Below are 18,836 nucleotides of genomic sequence, written 5' to 3'. Positions count from 1 at the left end.
TTTGATGAATAGAAAGTTCAAAAGAACAGATTTTATTTAGATTATAAATGTTTTTACTGTATATAAATAATAATTTCTTTAAGGAAATGGGAAAAATCAAACTGACCCTAAACTTTTGACCAGTAGAATCAATAAGATGAAAAATAAAAACATTACAAATTGTGGTGTTTCAGTCGTGAATGAATCATTCTCATTTACATTGATTTAATTCATTTATTTCTGCCATTTATTTGGTGCTTTTCTTTTATAAATCCTTTATAAAGGTATAGGCCAGCCACTGTCTAAATGGAGGAAACAAATCTGCTTTATTGCTTTTTTTTTGTGGTGCAAAGGATTACGATACCTAAATAATACCATTTCTTCAGTTGGTGCTCCTCATGTGGCGGCCAAATATATATATATATATATATATATATATATATATATTAAATATACAAATATACTGTATATATATATATATTTAAGAAAACTTATAGAAGTTTAAGTTTTTGAAAAATGTGCAAAAATTATATTTAACATTTTTATATGAAATGCATATTTTCCAAACCATGTTTACTCTAAAACTGCAAGAAAATCAAAGCCATAAATCGAAATAAGTTGCGTTTCCAAAATTTGAGCTTTATCTAAAAAAAAAAAGAGCTTTCAGTCAGATTTTGTTTGGCTGCAGTACCACACGTCTCCACTAGATGAAATTAAGATGTAATTTTTGATAACACACAAGTGTGATTCTTTTTTTTTCTTGACCATTTAACCTTGTCCATGATTTTTTTTTTGTGTTCACATAGCAAGTGCCAAAACATTTACCAAGTTTCGTACCTTTTCGAGGAAGTAAAAAAAAGAAAAAAAAAACTTTTTCGAAGAGCACCAGAGGGTTGATGAATCTGTAGACATTTCAGACATTTTCAGACTCATTTTCTCGCATCTGTGCTTTACTGTGTTCGCTGTTGTTTACTGTTGTCTGTATGTTTTCAGGTTTGTCGTTCACTGGAATGTGGCGAAATCTTTGGCCAGTTACTATCAGGAGTCGGGACGAGCTGGCCGTGACGGACTGCCGTCGTCCTGCAGGATTTACTACTCTCCCAAAGACAGAGACCAGCTCGGCTTCCTCATCCGTAAGGAAATCTCGCGCAAACAGGTCGGGAACAAACTTCATACTTCCGAGCAGTTACAGGAACACGTTCATTGTGTCTGAAATACAGTGTGCTTTGAGTTCAGGAGAAGCGAGGATCGCAGAAAGAGCAGGACAAGGCGCCCATTCAGGACTTCGAGGCAATGGTTGCTTTCTGTGAGCAAGAAGGGTGAGTTCAAGCACAGACAACTCATATCCTGGATTGAAGGTATAATATACGTTTAATAAAACAGAACGGTACGTTTCAAAAACAAAACATGCAATATTTGTATCCCTTTATATCCATGAAATGCATTTAATTTGAAGCAAAATAAAAATACACAAGTGTTTTTTTTTAGCATATTTGATTATTTACATTTTATTTCTCCAGCGTCTCCGCTCCATTCTCCTCTGTATAGCACATGATCTCAATACAACATTATAGTGCTATTAAGTCTACATGCATTTTTTTATTTTTTTTGAATATCAGATACTATCTTTCAAAAGTTTTTCATGTTTTCAAGTCTCTTCTACTCACCAAGTTTATTTGGTCAGGTCAAAACGGCATTATTGTGGAACATTATTACATTTTAAAATAAGCCGTTTTCTATGTGAATATATTGTAAAATGTGATTTATTCCTGTGAATTTTCAGCATCATTACTCCAGTCTTCAGTGTCACATGATCCTTCAGAAATCAATGATTTGCGGCTCAAGAAACATTTATGATTATCAATGTTGAAAACGGTTTATATTTTTGCGAAAACTATGATGCAGTTTTTTTTTAGGATTCCTTGATGAATAGAAAATGTATATGACAGACATCTTTGAGAACATTATAAATGTTCAATTAAATGCCCTTGCTAAATGGAAATGCGAATTCCTCACTGGCTAATCTTACTGCCCCCACACTTCTGAATGGTATTGAGATCTGCCCTCTTGTTTCTTCATCTCCGCTCCGTTGCTGCAGTAGTGTAAGCGACCAGCAGAGGGCAGCCACTGGTTTCACATATAATGACAGGGGTTGTGAATTTAGTGTACATTTGTGACTTCCATAATTAAGGGGGACCATAATCCCCACAGCCAGATGCAGAGGTTAGCTTCATGACTGTAGCTGTTATGTGTTCATGCAGCTTTACAGCGGCTGAATTTCAGCGCTGTAATGTGCGAGATCACAGCGGTCACAAACACAAACGATCAAACTCCAGCAGATTTTATTTTGGCCCGTTGTGTGGTCTGTTTGTGTCTTCTTGGTGCCCGTGTTTCAGACGGCAGAGACTTTGTTTCTGGAGCCGCCGGTGCAGCAGCCGCAGCAGCCGTAAACGCATCCAATCACGATCAGAGCGATGAACGTCACTGGAAGAAGAACAAAACATGGAGATTTAGTCACGCGTCGTAGTCAAAGGGCTTTTCACACTACGCTTAAAGGGATGGTTCGGTGTAAAATCAACCTTAGGGTCCTTTGCACCATGACCTCGAGCCAAACACCCCCCCAAAGAAGCTTTTTTTTTCCCTTGCTCGAACATTATTAAAGTTAGAGATTATTTAGAGACATCAGCCGAATGGCTTAGTGCAGGCGCTAATGGGTCTAAAGTTGTATCTCGTAAATTACCCCACTAATGATGCCCAGAATGGCACCAAACCGCTACAGTAGTACAAATAGGTTCTGTACTTACTCATAAAACGAGGCATTGGAGAGTTCCCAAATCACGGAAATGACCTCGGCGTCCGGTTTAGCGGTAGCATGAGCCATCAGGCAAGTGTTATTTTTTATATTGTTGTCTGAGGTCAACTTATGACGTCCGCTTGGTTTTTACATTCAAAAACATCTAAATTAATAAGTATTCGGCTATTTTCTACCCTGGTTTTGAGCCTAGCTCCTGAAACGCTCGGTTTTTATGGGCGTGCCGCATTGAAGACTTGGAAGTAAACGACCACTGCTATGATTGGATAACAGTTTTGCATATTATAATGAGTTTCATGTAATGCGTGAATCGGTGGGCGGGGCTAAACAGGCGGTGTTGAAGTAGGCGTCGATCTTCTTCTGCGGAGGCGGGGTTTGATGCCCTTTGACCTCATAGATCCCCACTTTGAAAAACCTGTCGTTCGCCGGGCCTGGTGTCAATACAAGCTTTTATTATATAAAATATGAGTTTAAAGCCTTTATGTAAACAGGTCACGTGCTGAGTTCGTCCAATCAGTGACACTGATGCCGCAAATATGCAAATGAGGACGTTCACCCAGGGTTTAGGAAAGCATTAAGGCCGTGTGTCCACCAAAACGTTTTTTTCACGCGACTGGCGTGTTTTTTCAATTGTTTTCAATGGTAGCGCCGCGTTTTTAAAACGCCATGAGCGTAACGAGGCGCTGAGCGTTCGCCGTTTTTTACAGGTCGCCGAGAGTTGAAGAATGTTCAACTTTGGGTAAAACGCAGCGCTCATCACTGTCACTTTTTACCCAACCGTCCAATCACAGTGGAGGAGGGGCGGGACTAATACCACACCGACCAACGGATATTCTGTATCATAGCAACGAAGCGTCTCAACTGAAGAAAAAAACTGCGCTGCCAAAACGCTCTCAAGCGCACACAGCTCGCCGTTTTCAGCAGAGCGCCTAGTGTTTTCAGCAGGCTAAAAACGCTTTGGTGGACACACGGCCTAAGTGTTAACCTTGAGTAAATTATGAACAATGTGAAACGTGAAGATAACCCAGGATTCGGTTTACTCTGGGTTTAAAATAAACCCAGGGTTATCTTGTTCAAGAGTGAAAAGCCCTAAGTGGTTTACCCAAACTAACTTAAAGTTGGCATGAAACAGAAGCTGTGACGGTCTTTTCTTCTCTGTTGTGACGAGTATATCCGAGTGAAACGGCTTCTGGAACAAGAACAGATGTAGGGCGGGGCTTGATTTTGTCTGTAGGGGATTTGATTGGATGGTTGTGGTTTGCTATTGGTGGATCAAATGTGAGTGACAGGTTGCCCCGCCCTCTCATCAGAGAAGAGATGAGCTGCAAGTTATTTTGATTGAAGATTACAAGGGCACATACACGGCTAAATCCACGGCTAGCCGTGCGTTAAACGGTGTGTGTGTGTGTGTGGTCGTGCTTCAATGAAAACAGCACATTAAAATGGAACCGGGATTGAACTGACTGGATCTACCTGTGTATTAAACTGTTTTAATGCACACCTTCCAGCCAATCAGAATCGAGTAATCAGACAGACCATGGTAATTTATAATAAATACTGAAATATTCCATAAAAAGATTTCATGGTGACTTTAACCTTTCTGTCAGTCTTTGGTAACAAAGCTTTTAAGGAATCATTGTCTAGTAAAATTAAGTTCGATACTATGAAACTGCAACTTTGAGAACTTAAAACTTCCGTTGCTGTTAAAAACAAACCGCATTTATGGAAATCAAGCTTCAGAGCGACTCAAATCTTTGGATTTCTGATTTCAGAAACCCTAACTTTAACAACTACAGTCCCACAATTAGAGTTAACTACCTAGAGTTTAAGTGCTCACTAAAATAGCAGGATAAATGTGGATGTGCGCTCGGCGGGAGCCTTTAATCACAGTGGTGTACTCTTATAGCCTCGCGCGCGGATAAATGTGGCCACAGTGCCGAGCCGTAATGACAGCGCAGTGCAGAAAGAGGGATGTGCTTACAGAAGAACAGCAGGATGATGACGAACGCCGTCTGTGTGAGCGGGTGCTCCTGGGGAAGAGCCTGCAGTTTGGTCCAGACGCCCTGGAGGATTCCCATCACGTCCTCTGAAGCGCCCATTCTGCCCTAACAAACACACACACAAAGAAGACATCTTAACTGTAAAAATGCGACTGTAAAAATCTGTTGATTGGTTAAAGGCAAGTTCCCTTAAAGGAAAAACCGTAATGGATCTAACCTGACATTTCATGTCGTTTTACAGTTAAATAGTGCAGTTAAATATACCGGTTTTGTAAATATAAAAAGACAAATCACCTTATTTACAGTGGAAAGCTGTTATGTGTGGTCTTGCTGCTGATGTTGTTGTTGTTGTTTTTTAAATAACAACAGTTTTAAACTGTAAGGCTGTCCTGTAAAGTTCTTTACATTTTTATTGTATTTTTTTGAATAATTATTTATGGTAACCTCAGCTGCCAATTTTTTTTTTTTTTTTTACTGTTTAACTATATATTTTTTACTGTTTATCTCAATATATAATAATTGTGTTGATTATTACAGGTGAAACTCGAAAAATTTTAATATCTTGCAAAAGTTAATTTAATTCAGTAATTCAACTTAAAAGGTGAAACTAATATATTATATAGACTCATTACATGCAAAGTATGTAACATCCAAAAATTATGGCTTACAGCTTATGAAAACCCCAAATTATTGTGAATATTGTGAAAAGGTTTTCATAAGCTGTGAGCCATCATCATCAAGATTATAACAAATAAAGGCTTGAAATATCTCACTTTGCATGTAATGAGTCTATATAATATACTAGTTGCACATATTTCTGAAATAAATTCACTTTTTTTTTTTTTTTTTTGAGTTTCACCTTTATATGATTATACGATCTGAAATCAAATAGCACATATTTGATCAATGGCAGGGTGACGGGCCTCAAAATAAGACTTAATATTTACTTTTTAAAGCTAGTTTTGTCTTATTTTAAGACATTTCTCATTTGAATTCCCCTCTCCCTCAAAAAGTTTTATTTTTATTTAAAGAACCAGTATTCCCATGGTCTTGGAAAACCTGGAAATACTGTAATATGAGGAAGCCTGGTTTTAAAAGTGATATCTCTAGACTTAAAAATAATGTACATTTAAATAATAAATAATAATTACTCGGTTTAGTAGTGTGGTTTAGTAGTTTACTCGGTTTAGTAGTGTGGTTTAGTAGTTTACTCGGTTTAGTAGTGCGGTTTAGTAGTTTACTCGGTTTAGTAGTGTGGTTTAGTAGTGTGGTTTAGTAGTGTGGTTTAGTAGTTTACTCGGTTTAGTAGTTTACTCGGTTTAGTAGTTTACTCGGTTTAGTAGTGTGGTTTAGTAGTGTGGTTTAGTAGTGTGGTTTAGTAGTGTGGTTTAGTAGTGTGGTTTAGTAGTGTGGTTTAGTAGTGTGGTTTAGTAGTGTGGTTTAGTAGTGTGGTTTAGTAGTTTACTCGGTTTAGTAGTTTACTCGGTTTAGTAGTGTGGTTTAGTAGTGTGGTTTAGTAGTGTGGTTTAGTAGTGTGGTTTAGTAGTGTGGTTTAGTAGTGTGGTTTAGTAGTGTGGTTTAGTAGTGTGGTTTAGTAGTTTACTCGGTTTAGTAGTTTACTCGGTTTAGTAGTGTGGTTTAGTAGTGTGGTTTAGTAGTGTGGTTTAGTAGTGTGGTTTAGTAGTGTGGTTTAGTAGTGTGGTTTAGTAGTGTGGTTTAGTAGTGTGGTTTAGTAGTGTGGTTTAGTAGTGTGGTCGGTTTAGTAGTGTGGTTTAGTAGTGTGGTCGGTTTAGTAGTGTGGTCGGTTTAGTAGTTTACTCGGTTTAGTAGTGTGGTTTAGTAGTGTGGTCGGTTTAGTAGTTTACTCGGTTTAGTAGTGTGGTTTAGTAGTGTGGTTTAGTAGTGTGGTTTAGTAGTGTGGTTTAGTAGTGTGGTCGGTTTAGTAGTGTGGTTTAGTAGTTTACTCGGTTTAGTAGTGTGGTTTAGTAGTGTGGTTTAGTAGTGTGGTTTAGTAGTGTGGTTTAGTAGTGTGGTCGGTTTAGTAGTGTGGTTTAGTAGTGTGGTCGGTTTAGTAGTTTACTCGGTTTAGTAGTGTGGTTTAGTAGTGTGGTTTAGTAGTGTGGTTTAGTAGTGTGGTTTAGTAGTTTACTCGGTTTAGTAGTTTACTCGGTTTAGTAGTGTGGTTTAGTAGTGTGGTTTAGTAGTTTACTCGGTTTAGTAGTTTACTCGGTTTAGTAGTTTACTCGGTTTAGTAGTGTGGTTTAGTAGTGTGGTTTAGTAGTTTACTCGGTTTAGTAGTTTACTCGGTTTAGTAGTGTGGTTTAGTAGTTTACTCGGTTTAGTAGTTTACTCGGTTTAGTAGTTTACTCGGAGACGATAACGGTGTCGTTTCCAAACTTGCACTTCCAAACCCGTTACAAAAGTTTGTTTTCAGGCCCCAAAATTTGATCGGCCAAAACGGATTATAAGTTGTTTGGTGTCGTGTAAACGGCTCCCAGTTCCTTGTTTAATTTACAGAAACTATGAGTGTCCGTAGACTAGATTAAAATACGTTTTTTTTTAATAAGTAGGCCTACAATTATTCCTATGGGCATTTGTAGTCAAAAAGACTCAGGTTGGGCTCATGATTGTAGGCTGATAGATTAGCATTTCTCTGAGGCATCATGCTAACCCTGTATTGACAAATGGCTATTTTAAGCATACGAGAACTATTATTTTGTTTATGTAAGTTTGTCCTATTTGTGTTGGCAGTTATTAGTCAAATAAACGGCAGTAGTTCAGAACCGAGGCCTTGCAGAATGTGTCCTGTGTGGCTTTGCTGGTGAATGTGATGAAACTAGAAAACACAGAACCTCCTAGTTGAGCTTGTCATTACATTTCTGCTGCGTCGTGGGTGTGTGTCCACACGAGAGACGCTGTTGGGTGTGCCATCACTGTATAAACTAACTCTGCTGATGAAAGAATCATTCCTTACTGTTATTCCCTCCTTTCAACACCGCTTCCTCGGTTAGACTGAGTTTAGCTGGTCCTGTATTGAATGTGATGACTGTCTGTCACCAGGACACTGATGTTATTCTCTTCTAATTCTGTTCCTTCTAGATATATACCTAATTCTATACAGCATCACAGTCTGAGAATGGGTTTTAGTTGAGTTACTAAAGCTAAAAACTGAGTTACTGAGTTAAAATAAAGCAATAAGCCCCTTGTTGTTAGCTACGACATGGAGTGCCTAAAACGCCCTTATCTGTTCTAAATCCACTGTAAAAGGGGCTTATTGCTTTTATAAAATGGTTACTCCATAAAAATATTCATTTTAATATTTATTTTATTCATATAATCAACACCAGCAACAAAAAAATAACGTTGTAACGCATTTATTCCTCCGCCAAGCAATGTAGTTCCAGAGAGGTTGCTAAGCAACACGTGCAGCAACAAAGAATCACAAACGGTATTTTTGTGTAAAATGTTGTACCCTATACCTTACTAGTGAATTAAAAACAGCTAAATTTAATAATTATGACACAGCTGTATAATGAAGACACATTTTTTGACATTGTCTGCGTCCAAAATCACAAACTTCCCAACTATATATAGTAGGCGAAACCGTTTATGACAAAAGAAGTCCGAATTCACAAAAGAGTCGCCGAAAAGTATATAATTTGTATAATTGCTTACTTTGCCAGCGCTAATAAAGTAAGTGCCTTAAGAGTATGCAATTTCGGACGCCGTCATTAAAGTGTTATATATATGTATTTTTGTAAACTGTGGATCTTAAGAAAAGTGTGTAAACAGCAATTCACCATCTCATAACTTATTCATATATTATACCACTGTAAAACACGGCTTCAAGGGGCTTATTGCTTTTATAAAATGGTAAGTCTATAAAAATAATCATTTTAATATTTATTTTATTCATAAAATAAACACCAGCAACACAAAATATGACGTTATAACACTTGTATTCCTCCGCCAAGCAATGTAGTTCCAAAGAGGTTGCTAAGCAACACATGCAGCAACAAAGAATCACAAACGGTATTTTTGTGTAAAATTTCAACCCCCTAAAGTAAAATGTTGTACCCTATACCTTACTAGTGAATTAAAAACTGCAAAATGTATTAATTGTGACAGCTGTATAATGAAGAACTCATTTTTTGACATTGTCTGCGTCCAAAATCACATACTTCCCAACTATATATAGTAGGCGAAACACAGTTTGTGACAAAAGTATATCTGAATTAACAAAAGAGTCGCCGAAAAGTACATAATTTGTATAATTACTTACTTTGCCAGCGCTAATAAGAGAGTATGCGATTTCGGACGCAGCCATTGTTGCTTTTGCTCTGCCACAGTAAAGTGTTATATATGTATTTTTGTAAACTGTGGATCTTAAGAAAAGTAGTGTAAACAGAAATTCACCATCTCATAACCTTCATTTTCATAAAAGACAATTGCACAACCAAATATACACACATAAAGATGCAGAAATGCAAAACACATTTCATGAATACTTTTATGATTAACGGTTTCGCACATTTCTGTATGGTTGTACCTTAAAAGTCTTACATACAGTTTTATCAAATTTAAGGCCGTACGAAGTCTTGAATATCTCAAGTGGAATACAAACAGTCTTAAAGGGGTGGTATAATGCCCTTTTCACAAGATATACAACAAATCTCTGATGTCCCCAGAGTGTGTGTGTGTGTGAAGTTTTAAAGTTAAGTTAAAATTGTCACTTTTTGAGGGTGAGCAAAAACACACCAATTTTGTGTCTGTCCCTTTAAATGCAAATGAGCTGCTGCTCCCAGCACAGGGGGCGGAGCTACAACAGTTTGTGTCCTTTTACCTCACACACACACATGCACGGAAAATGTCAATGTTTATGTTCAAACCAGAGTCAGACAAAGATGGAGAGACTCGAGAAGAATTGACAACATGTAGAAGCAACAGGACATTTAAAAAAAACACGGAGGGGATTCAGAGCAGTTCACAATCAAATACATTTATGATGTATTAATGATTGATTATGACGATGTTTACCTTAAGGTGTTTATATCATGCCTACAAACTCGTTGTTCTGACACTGGAATATCATTCATGTGATTGCGTAATAACGTAGTGTTTATGTGCTGTGTTGCATTCACGCTTTATTTCTATATATTTATATTTCTGCCGGACCCGAAACGCCACCTACTGGCATAAAAGTGAATTCGCAATTCAACAAATATTTTTACACTGGTTACATGTAGTGTTTAGATGTTGAATTGATAAGCCGGTGGCTGATAACCAGCATTGTTTTTCATAATAAAATGTTATTTTTTGTTACGTGAAGGCACATTGCGCATGCAAAGTTATGCTTCTTTAGTCAAAGCAATTAAACAAGGCATATGTTGATTGGCTGGACTGAAAACTCGCATGTGATTGGCTAAAGAGAGTGTCCGCTTAATAAAATGCCAATTTGTAAATCGGTGGAAAAGTCTCACACAAATGCATATTGATTCACACATATGACGGATTCAACAATCAGTTTTGCATTTGTTAGTTTAAATTCGGTTGTTCGTTTGCAAAATCATCTTTTGTGAATATTACAGTATGAGTTTGTGAATTAGCTTCTGCAAGTATGAATCATATTTTGTAATGCGTTTTTGTAATTTCTGCTCAGTGTCTTGGATTCATCAAGCCTTGACAAGTCGTTTCCCTTCAAGTTCATGAGGATATTAATTATGAATTAATATTTCACAAGCACAAAGTGTCACAGTACGCTTTGACAATTATATCAAGTGCAATAATTTTAGGCTTATGAACTAGCAATCATCGTTTTAGGAAGTTTTGCTTTGAATTTGTAAGAGAAAAAACTCTTTTATTTATATGCTCCTATATAACAATGCATAGTTATATTAGCGATATTTTGACAACACTTTACAATAAGGCTCCATTTTTTTTTTTACATTAGTAAGCTACATTAACCAACTAACAATGAGAAATACTTCTAAAGCATTTGATAAACGTAATGCTAATTTCAAGATTTCCTAACACACTGTTTAAAACAAAATTCATACTATTTCTGACATGAACAAACAATGAACAGCTGCATTTATTATTAACTATATTACTAACTATTATGACACGTTAATAGTTGGAAGTGAATCAGTCGCTGTTCCTGCCATTCGTGAGTCAAGAGGCGGATGGAGAAATAGCCGAATTCTTCAGAAAGTGCATTAAAATCATCACATCATTCACAACAATGTTGATAACTTTATTATTACTAGCAAAAACAGTGGTTATATTGGACATATAGCCCAGCCTTACTTGTAATAATGCCACTTTTTATAATACTTTTTATAATACTTTTGCTGGACGCTGTGCAGACTCATGTTTTCTTCTTGGAAATGTCTCTCATGTTTTTGGAAGTTGTAGATGCACAAACTATGAACTATGTTCTCACACACACACACACACACACACACACACACACACACACACACACACACACACACACACACACACACACACAGAGACCGATCTGGCTCTGCTCTCACCTTTGATCCAGTTTGTAGTTCGCGTCCCCTGTATCTCTCCTTGTTTCTGAGCGTGGTCCGTTAGAGCGCTCTGTCCCGTCACACAGTTGTTGCGAGCTGCTAAGTGTCTCTCAGATGTGTTTGGCCAGCAGTCTTTGAGTTTTCCAGTATAACGAGTCTTTGGGCTGGGCTGTGTCTCTCTCTCTCTCTCTCTCTCTCTCTCTCTCTCTCTGTCTCTCTCTCATCGCCACCCCCTTTTTGTCTGGCCCCTTCTTTTCTCCTCCCCTCAAATCACTGTGGAAACAGTTTTTCCTCCTCCTTTTGTCAAACAAAGTCTTGAAGTGCTTTTGAAAGTGTGTGTGCGTGCTCTGAAAACAAATGACCTAAAAAGTAGGACAGTTGTTTTTCAATATCACTCATCGATATATCTTATGTAATATGTTGTTAACCCTCTGGTGCTCCTCTTGTGGAGGTAAAAATACAAACAGATATATTTGTTATTTGTTGAATGAAATTAATGTACTATTTTTCTTCGATAATGTTTATTTAGTAGTTATGATCCATTTATTGCCTTTTAAAAATTTTGAATGCTTTGCAGCACAGCCTTGAGTTTGGTCTCTTTTTAAAGACGACACGTGGCAGATTATTGCTAAAGTGAAAGAAGTTTAAAAAGAGGTTTAAGTTTATTACTATGAAACCATATAAAAAAAAAATGATATATATATTTTTCAAATCATGTTTTAATCTTAAATTGTGAGAAGAGGAGCACAAGTGTGAACACAAAACCGGTTTCATAGCACTGAAGTGAAAGTAAAAAAAAAAAACGCACAAATATTTGGTAAAAAAAAATGACTGAACTTTGTTTTCAAAGTCATGTGTCTCACCACACAGTCAGAAAAAAACAAAACAATATTTTAATAATAATTAATAACTATATACAAATATTTTGCCTAAAGACAACAAAGCCTGTTTTAGGACCATACAATTTTTTACATTAATAGTTTTTTTTTTGTATTTTAATTATCTTTTTTTTACAGTTATTGAAATCAGCAAAAAATGTAAGACAAAATAATTTACGATTGAAATAATATGTCCTTGTTATATTTTTAGATTTATACGTTTTATTTTATTGAATGCAATCCCAAAAAATCTTCATGATCCTAAAAATAGGCTTCATTTTCCAGTGTCCCTATTACACATCTTGCATATATTTACTATAGCAATAACTGTAAATTATGCTTACAAGCAACTAACTCTAAACTAAATCCTAACCCTAGTAATATAGTAAATACTTGTAATTAATATTACTCAGTACTTGCTTGTATGATTACACTGTGTCAGTGTCACGGTAAAACAAAGTGTAACACATTTTCCTTACGGAAAAACACAATCTATTTGATTTTGGGCTAAAACATGACCCAGATATGTTCACTTCGTATATAGTTAGTTTATTAGCTCTGTCTGTCAGACAGCTGAGGACACTTTCACACCTTATAAGTGTGAAACAATGTGATGTTTTAAAGCAACACAGTGTTATTTGAAAAAAGACTGTGTGTGTGTGTGTGTGTGTGTGTGTGTGTGTGTGTGTGTGTGTGTGTGTGTGTGTGTGTGTGTGTGTGTGTGTGTGTGTGTGTGTGTGTGTGTGTGTGTGTGTGTGTGTGTGTGTGTGTGTGTGTGTGTGTGTGTGTGTGTGTGTGTGTGTGTGTGTGTGTGTGTGTGTGTGTGTGTGTGTGTGTGTGTGTGTGTGTGTGTGTGTGTGTGTGTGTGTGTGCGCGCTATTTCAGACTTTGAAACCTGACACCCAGACCTCGGAGAAGTGCAGGTCTCTATTTTAGAGTTCACACTCTGTGTAAGTGTGTGTGCGCAGCAGGGTAGTTCACCATAAACTTGCACATTTTCAAACAGAAGTTATCATTTACTCTCCCATGTGACTTTCTTTCTGACATGGAACACTAAAGGAGACGGTTTCCCGTACGTATATGTTTCCATCCACATATTTTATGCACATTTTGGGATATCGCATAAAAAAAAAACGCTGGATGGAAACGCCAAGATGCTCATAAAGTGCAAAAATGCGGAATAAAAACGTATGCGCTCAATTGAGTCGGATAAACTGTTTATCCAATACGCATTTAACGAATAAATTCCTCGATGTGCATCCAAAAAGTCATGTGACTTTGCGTGATGGGATGGCAGAACTGGACCAACCAGTGGACCGATCTCATTGAAATGCTGTTTTGGTCGTTCTGAAATGCAAAGTCTGTCGTCAAAGAGGTTCAGCATAATTACCTCCCAGAAGTGTCTTACACGACTGCGTTCCCAAACAGCAGCATCCGCCTCAGAAAACAAGATAACTTTATTGCGTTTCTTCTAATTCATATGCAATTATTATATACAGTGGTTCCTCTACTGCCGCATCTTCCATTTTTCAGATTTTTAGCGCCAGTTTATCAGTAAGTGATGATTTTGTTATCTTGGACTGACTGGATGGAAACGGTGCTTTATTCGCACGTTTTATGCGATATTCCAATAGTGACATTTTAGTGAAATTTTGTTGGCGAAAAAGGTCCATTGTCTACTATCAGAGCAGTTCACAGTCCACACATATTTATACCACACATTTATGCCAAGCGATTGCTTATAGTTTGTCCTCGGAAGTAGGAAATTCCTAGTTCCTAGCATTCCTTTTAACTGGAATGCTTTTAGCAACTTTTAGACTGGGAAACTTGGGGGAACCGCAACAACCCCAACTTCAGAATCCAAAATGGCTGCCCAGCGCATCACCCGTAGTGTAAAATATTGTTTGTTATTAGACGGCTCTGTGGAATACTTGATTCTGATTGGTCAATAGTGCCATCCAGTGTTATTTTATTCCTTGATAACAACCGCTGAAAACGCATAACACGTTAGGGTTACTGAAGTCAGCAGCGCTATACGCTTGCTAGGAACGTTTTTTCTTCGTGGAAGTTTTGCGTTTGGTGAGCTAATGAAATATTAACTCAGTCAAATCAATATTTTGTGTGCAATTATTTAATTATGTGATCAAGTATCGTGGATTCGCTCTCTCTCTTTTCATACAAATGCAGCTGATGCCATTTTGCGACTGTTGTTTTGTACACTGTTGTATTATAAGATACAAAACGGTATAATTATAAAACGGTTTCATCTCAAATCAATATCTCTGATCCCCATAATTATTTATGAGGCTAAATGCTTTGTAATAAGTGGTATGACTGTATACTAGGGATGGGACGGTTTTACCGGTTTCACGATAAACCACGATAAAATGTACGGACGGTTAGTATTATCGTCTAAAATTTAATTATCATTAAAACCGTTTTTGATTATCGCGATTTTAATAACCTACTATAAATCCTGTCCAGCCAGCAACAGTCTGACGCAGGCGCAGCGCGCAATGTTGTTGTTTTTTTATTCGAGAAGGAATGGCGGATGGCAATGACCGTGCTCGGGAGATTTTTCAGCCTTTTAAGAGGACCAGATCTGAGGTGTGGTCATATTTTGGCTTTTACAAAAGTCCTGAGGGAAGCTTAATCGAGGATGGTCACCCTGTCTGCAGAACAAAAAGTCGCTGCCATAGAAACACTTCAAATCTGCCGAGTCGTCTTGTGTGACCAGCACCCACTGTTGTATAGCGAACGCAAGGCAAGTTAACTTTGACCTCAATACCAAAACTACGTATGAAATAATTGGGTACAAAATGTTGTTTTGAGTTTAAATATTTAATCTCACTCACAAACGTGAAGCTTCCGCGAAGAAAAGTTTGCAGCAATTTGCTTTGAGCCAAAGACGAACGAACAAGTTCAAACAAGACTATTATTAAGAGTGACATTTAAGGGATATTATACCATGGTCTGGGTGAATACTCGATTCTGATTGGCTGCAGGGTGTCCGTTAAAAAGTGATAGAGGACACCTAAATAAACTGTCAGGCGTAACCAAGGAAACCAAGTTATTGTTTGTAACTTGTAACTTTAGATTTCGATTGTAAAACTAATTAAAATATAAACTAATGTTTTAAAAATGTGTTATTTGGCAAGTGACCATGGTATAAGCGGGTTAATGCCCTTCGAGGTGTCCATTGTCAGGTTTTAATGGACTTCGGCAGAGGCAACCGTCCTCCGCTGCGCGTCGGCCGGTTCACACCTCGCCGTCGTCCATTAAAACCTGACAATGGACACCTCGTCGGGCATTAACCCTTACATAATAGATTCATTGTACACTTATTACACCGATTTTTTTTACCACATAATTACGGGGACATATTGAATTGAGATTAATGTTTTAAATCTTACTTGTTTATAAATCCATTTTGTAGCCTACAGTGTAATGTTACAAAACAATCGTCCTGTCAAGATGATCACAACAATATTACCAATCTCTGTAAACAATAAATCAACTCTGATTAAATTTTCAATACACTCAAAAACGGAGACGCAAGACGGCAAGTTGTGTTTGAATGAAACGAGAGCGCGCGCCCGTTGTGATGCATGGATGTGCGCTGTGTTATAATGCGTTGCTATGACGACGGTCATTATAAGAAAGGAAATGCCACAGAGTAGAATCTTGCTTAAAAAAGTGCATAGAGCTCCTGGTTTTATTCGTTGTTTGTTGATTTTCAAATATAAAACTTGTTGAAATGTTTTCAGTGTGAGCATCTGTTCTTTCTGAACACTTTCATATCGTTTTAACAAAACCGTGATAATATTGATAATCACGATAATTTTGGTCACTATAATCGTGATGTGAAATTTTCATACCGTCCCATCCCTACTGTATACCGTATCCCTTAAATGTCGCCAGCTAGCAACTGCTCTCTCTGCGTAAGCTTTGCGTTTAAAGAGCTAATAAAATATTTTGACTCGGATTTCGTGTCTAATTATTTACTTATGTGGCAAGTAGCCGGATAAGTAAGCGGTATAGTCGCGTTGAGGTCCTGATCGCCCTGTCGCGTTTTATTCTGAGATAACAACCGGCTGGATGTACATTATCCCTTACTTAGTACTAGGGATGCTCATTTCGGTTAATTTTCCCCACCGACAACCGCCGCTCGTTATCCGATTATTAACCGTTAACTGATAAGATTACAATTGAATTGGCATTAATAGGTTATCATAGGTTTATTGTAACGTGCAAACAGCAGCAGAACAGATCAACAACAGAACCTGGATCCACATCAATGATCACGCACCTGCAGCATTTCTGACAGTGACAACAGAGAAAAACAGAATTAAATAATATATAATAAAAACTAAAATAGGCCTACACTAAATATATTTTTTAAACTTAAATAATTAACAAATTAAGATGATAAGAAGAAAACACTGAATCAGTTTGAAGCTTTTAAAAAACAGGGTTTTTTTCCCCATCAGACTATGTTTTTTGGTCAAATAAAAATAGCAGGCCCTTTCTCAATCCACAGCTTGTCTAGTTCTTATTTTAAAAAAGTAACATGTCTACATGATGTGGGGTTAGTCTGGGTCTCCGATGGCACAGATGTCCCGGGAATACAGTATCGCTAAAGTGGCCAACTTCGGAAAGCGCCTTTCGTTTGCTTGTGGATGTTTGCTTCGCAAGTGATAGCCTATTGCATTGTACTTGCTGCACTACTGCTTTATTTTAATACTGCGTAGCATATTTTGCAAGTAACTTCATCGCCCTTTCTGTCGAAATGGTCCCACACAGTAGGCTACTTATTTTCGCTTGCTTCATTTAGCTTGCTCAGCGAAATATGTCTTTAGGCGCTTGCGTTTGCGCGTGCCGACGCACCCCGTGAGGCGTGAGTTAACAAATATAGGCTATATAATTTTTTTTAACCATGCAGCAAACAAACAAAAAAAAAAGCTAAAAATATATATATATTTTTTTACTTTTAAACCGTTTAACTGATAGTATTAATCGGTCAACATTTTTACTTTCGGTTAACGGTCAATATGAGCATCCCTACTTAGTACTGTGCACATCACAGTTTTTTGAGACAGACAAACAGAAAATTCAGCTGTGTTGTATACAGAGTTTACCTGGGTAACCGCTATATTTCTGCTGCTCCATAAGCGCCACCTACTGGCAGAGATCGTGAAACTGCATTTTCATTCTAAAAAGAAAAAAAAATTTTTTGGTTCCTTTTAATCTTTCCATCATTCTTGATTTCCAGGTGCAGGCACGCCACCATCTCACAGTTTTTTGGCAATCAGAAGCCCAACTGCGCTGGGGCGTGTGACTTCTGCCGTGACCCCAAACTGGTCCGCGCTCAGCTGGCGAGAGCAGCCGTCCTCAGCACCAGCACCGGCACGGCCCAGAGCGCGGCGCCCAGGGGACCGTTCGGCTTCGACCCCGAACTCTACGCCGGAGGCAGGAAGGGTTACGGGTTTGAGAGGTCAGCTGACCTGTTACTTGAGCGGCAGTACGAGTCAGGGCAGTTATTCTGTGGAGACTGAGAGCGCTTCTCTCTCTTTCTGTGTGTGTGTGTGTGTGTGTGTTCAGATGTGATGACGAATGGGGCGAAGAGGAAGAAGACCCTGACAAGAGAAAGAAAGAGTTCGGAAACCTCTTCAAGAAGCAGATGAACCTGAGAAAGGTGAACACACGGCCAGCAGAAACACCAAATCAGGAAATCTGATTTGATAATGAAAAAGTCATTATCAAACATGTGGAAGATTGAAAAACATTGAATATTATACAGTATAGCAAGTTTCACAAGAGTTGGAAGAGACTGTCATAGAAGTAAAAGCAACACAAACTCCATTGGTTGATATAGTTTGTGTCGTCGTGCAGCGTTATTGGTTTCAGCGTTGACAAAACGGCTTGTCGCTGGAATCTTATTGCGTCACATATGGTGAGGACGCAGTGTAATAATGAGTCCAGTTATTTTCATTTTACAGGGTTTTTGAAATTCCTAGTATTCTCAGTAGCGATTCTCGTTACGTTCTCAGTAAATACTGATATACACTACCGGTGTCAAAGGTTTGGGCTCAGTAAGATCTTTTAATGCTTTTGAAAATGTCTCTTCTGCTCACCAAGGCTGGATTTATTTGTTCACAAATACAGTAAAACAGTAATAATGAGAAATATTATTACAATTTAATATAACTGTTTTTAATGTGAATATATAATATAATTTATTCCTGTGATCAAAGCTGAATTTTCAGCATCATTACTGCAGTCTTCAGTGTCACATGATCGTTTAGAAATCAATTAAAGAAAAATTTAGAAAAATGGCAGTCCGAATCCACTTTTGCTAGTTTAACGGCGGGAAAAATCGTCTACGCGCATGGCCTAAAAGGGTTGTCACTATTCTCTTAATGAAATATTATTTAATAATGTAATAAGCAGAGTTTATGTGCGTTGTGGTCGCTTATAGGCGCATATTACTAAAGCACCCTTTAAAGGTAGGGTAGGTCAGAATTGTCTAAAAAAAACTTTTATTCAAATTTGTTTAAACTGTCTTTATATACCAATGCATAATTAAAATGCAAGTACTCTGAAATAGAGAGTAAAAAAAACGAGTGACTCT

The 18,836-nt window shown here is 37.6% G+C and overlaps 2 protein-coding genes across 3 annotated transcripts in view; one reads left to right on the top strand and one right to left on the bottom strand.

The window, feature by feature from the left end:
• The window catches only part of recql5 (RecQ helicase-like 5), a 41,923-nt gene that overhangs the window by 10,099 nt on the left and 12,988 nt on the right, over window positions 1-18,836 (top strand). For both annotated transcript variants that reach the window (XM_079630392.1, XM_079630391.1), the window contains exons 6-9: window positions 973-1,135; window positions 1,216-1,298; window positions 17,478-17,699; window positions 17,807-17,900. In XM_079630392.1, the coding sequence (XP_079486518.1) occupies window positions 973-1,135; window positions 1,216-1,298; window positions 17,478-17,699; window positions 17,807-17,900 (562 nt within the window). The remainder of the gene's footprint in view (window positions 1-972; window positions 1,136-1,215; window positions 1,299-17,477; window positions 17,700-17,806; window positions 17,901-18,836) is intronic.
• Window positions 1,457-11,468, bottom strand: smim5 (small integral membrane protein 5). Its single transcript, XM_079630824.1, has 3 exons — window positions 11,328-11,468; window positions 4,773-4,896; window positions 1,457-2,463 (listed from the first exon to the last, which is right to left on the bottom strand). Exons 2-3 carry the CDS (start codon window positions 4,888-4,890, stop codon window positions 2,372-2,374), a joined length of 210 nt encoding a protein of 69 aa, XP_079486950.1. The 5' UTR covers window positions 4,891-4,896; window positions 11,328-11,468; the 3' UTR covers window positions 1,457-2,371.

Source organism: Phoxinus phoxinus, assembly GCF_949152265.1.
Source record: "Phoxinus phoxinus genome assembly, chromosome: 1".
Taxonomy (NCBI): Eukaryota; Metazoa; Chordata; class Actinopteri; order Cypriniformes; family Leuciscidae; genus Phoxinus; species Phoxinus phoxinus.
The sequence above is the reverse complement of the archived record's forward strand: the minus strand, read 5'-3'. Positions and strand labels throughout refer to the sequence as shown.

Bases quoted from the DNA above. Each gene is read 5' to 3' on its own strand.
- smim5 (XM_079630824.1), bottom strand. From the start codon at position 4,890: ATGGGCGCTTCAGAGGACGTGATGGGAATCCTCCAGGGCGTCTGGACC. The intron at 2,464-4,772 runs GTAAGCACATCC...TTCTTCTTCCAG, and splicing joins CATCATCCTGCTGTTCTTCT to TGACGTTCATCGCTCTGATC.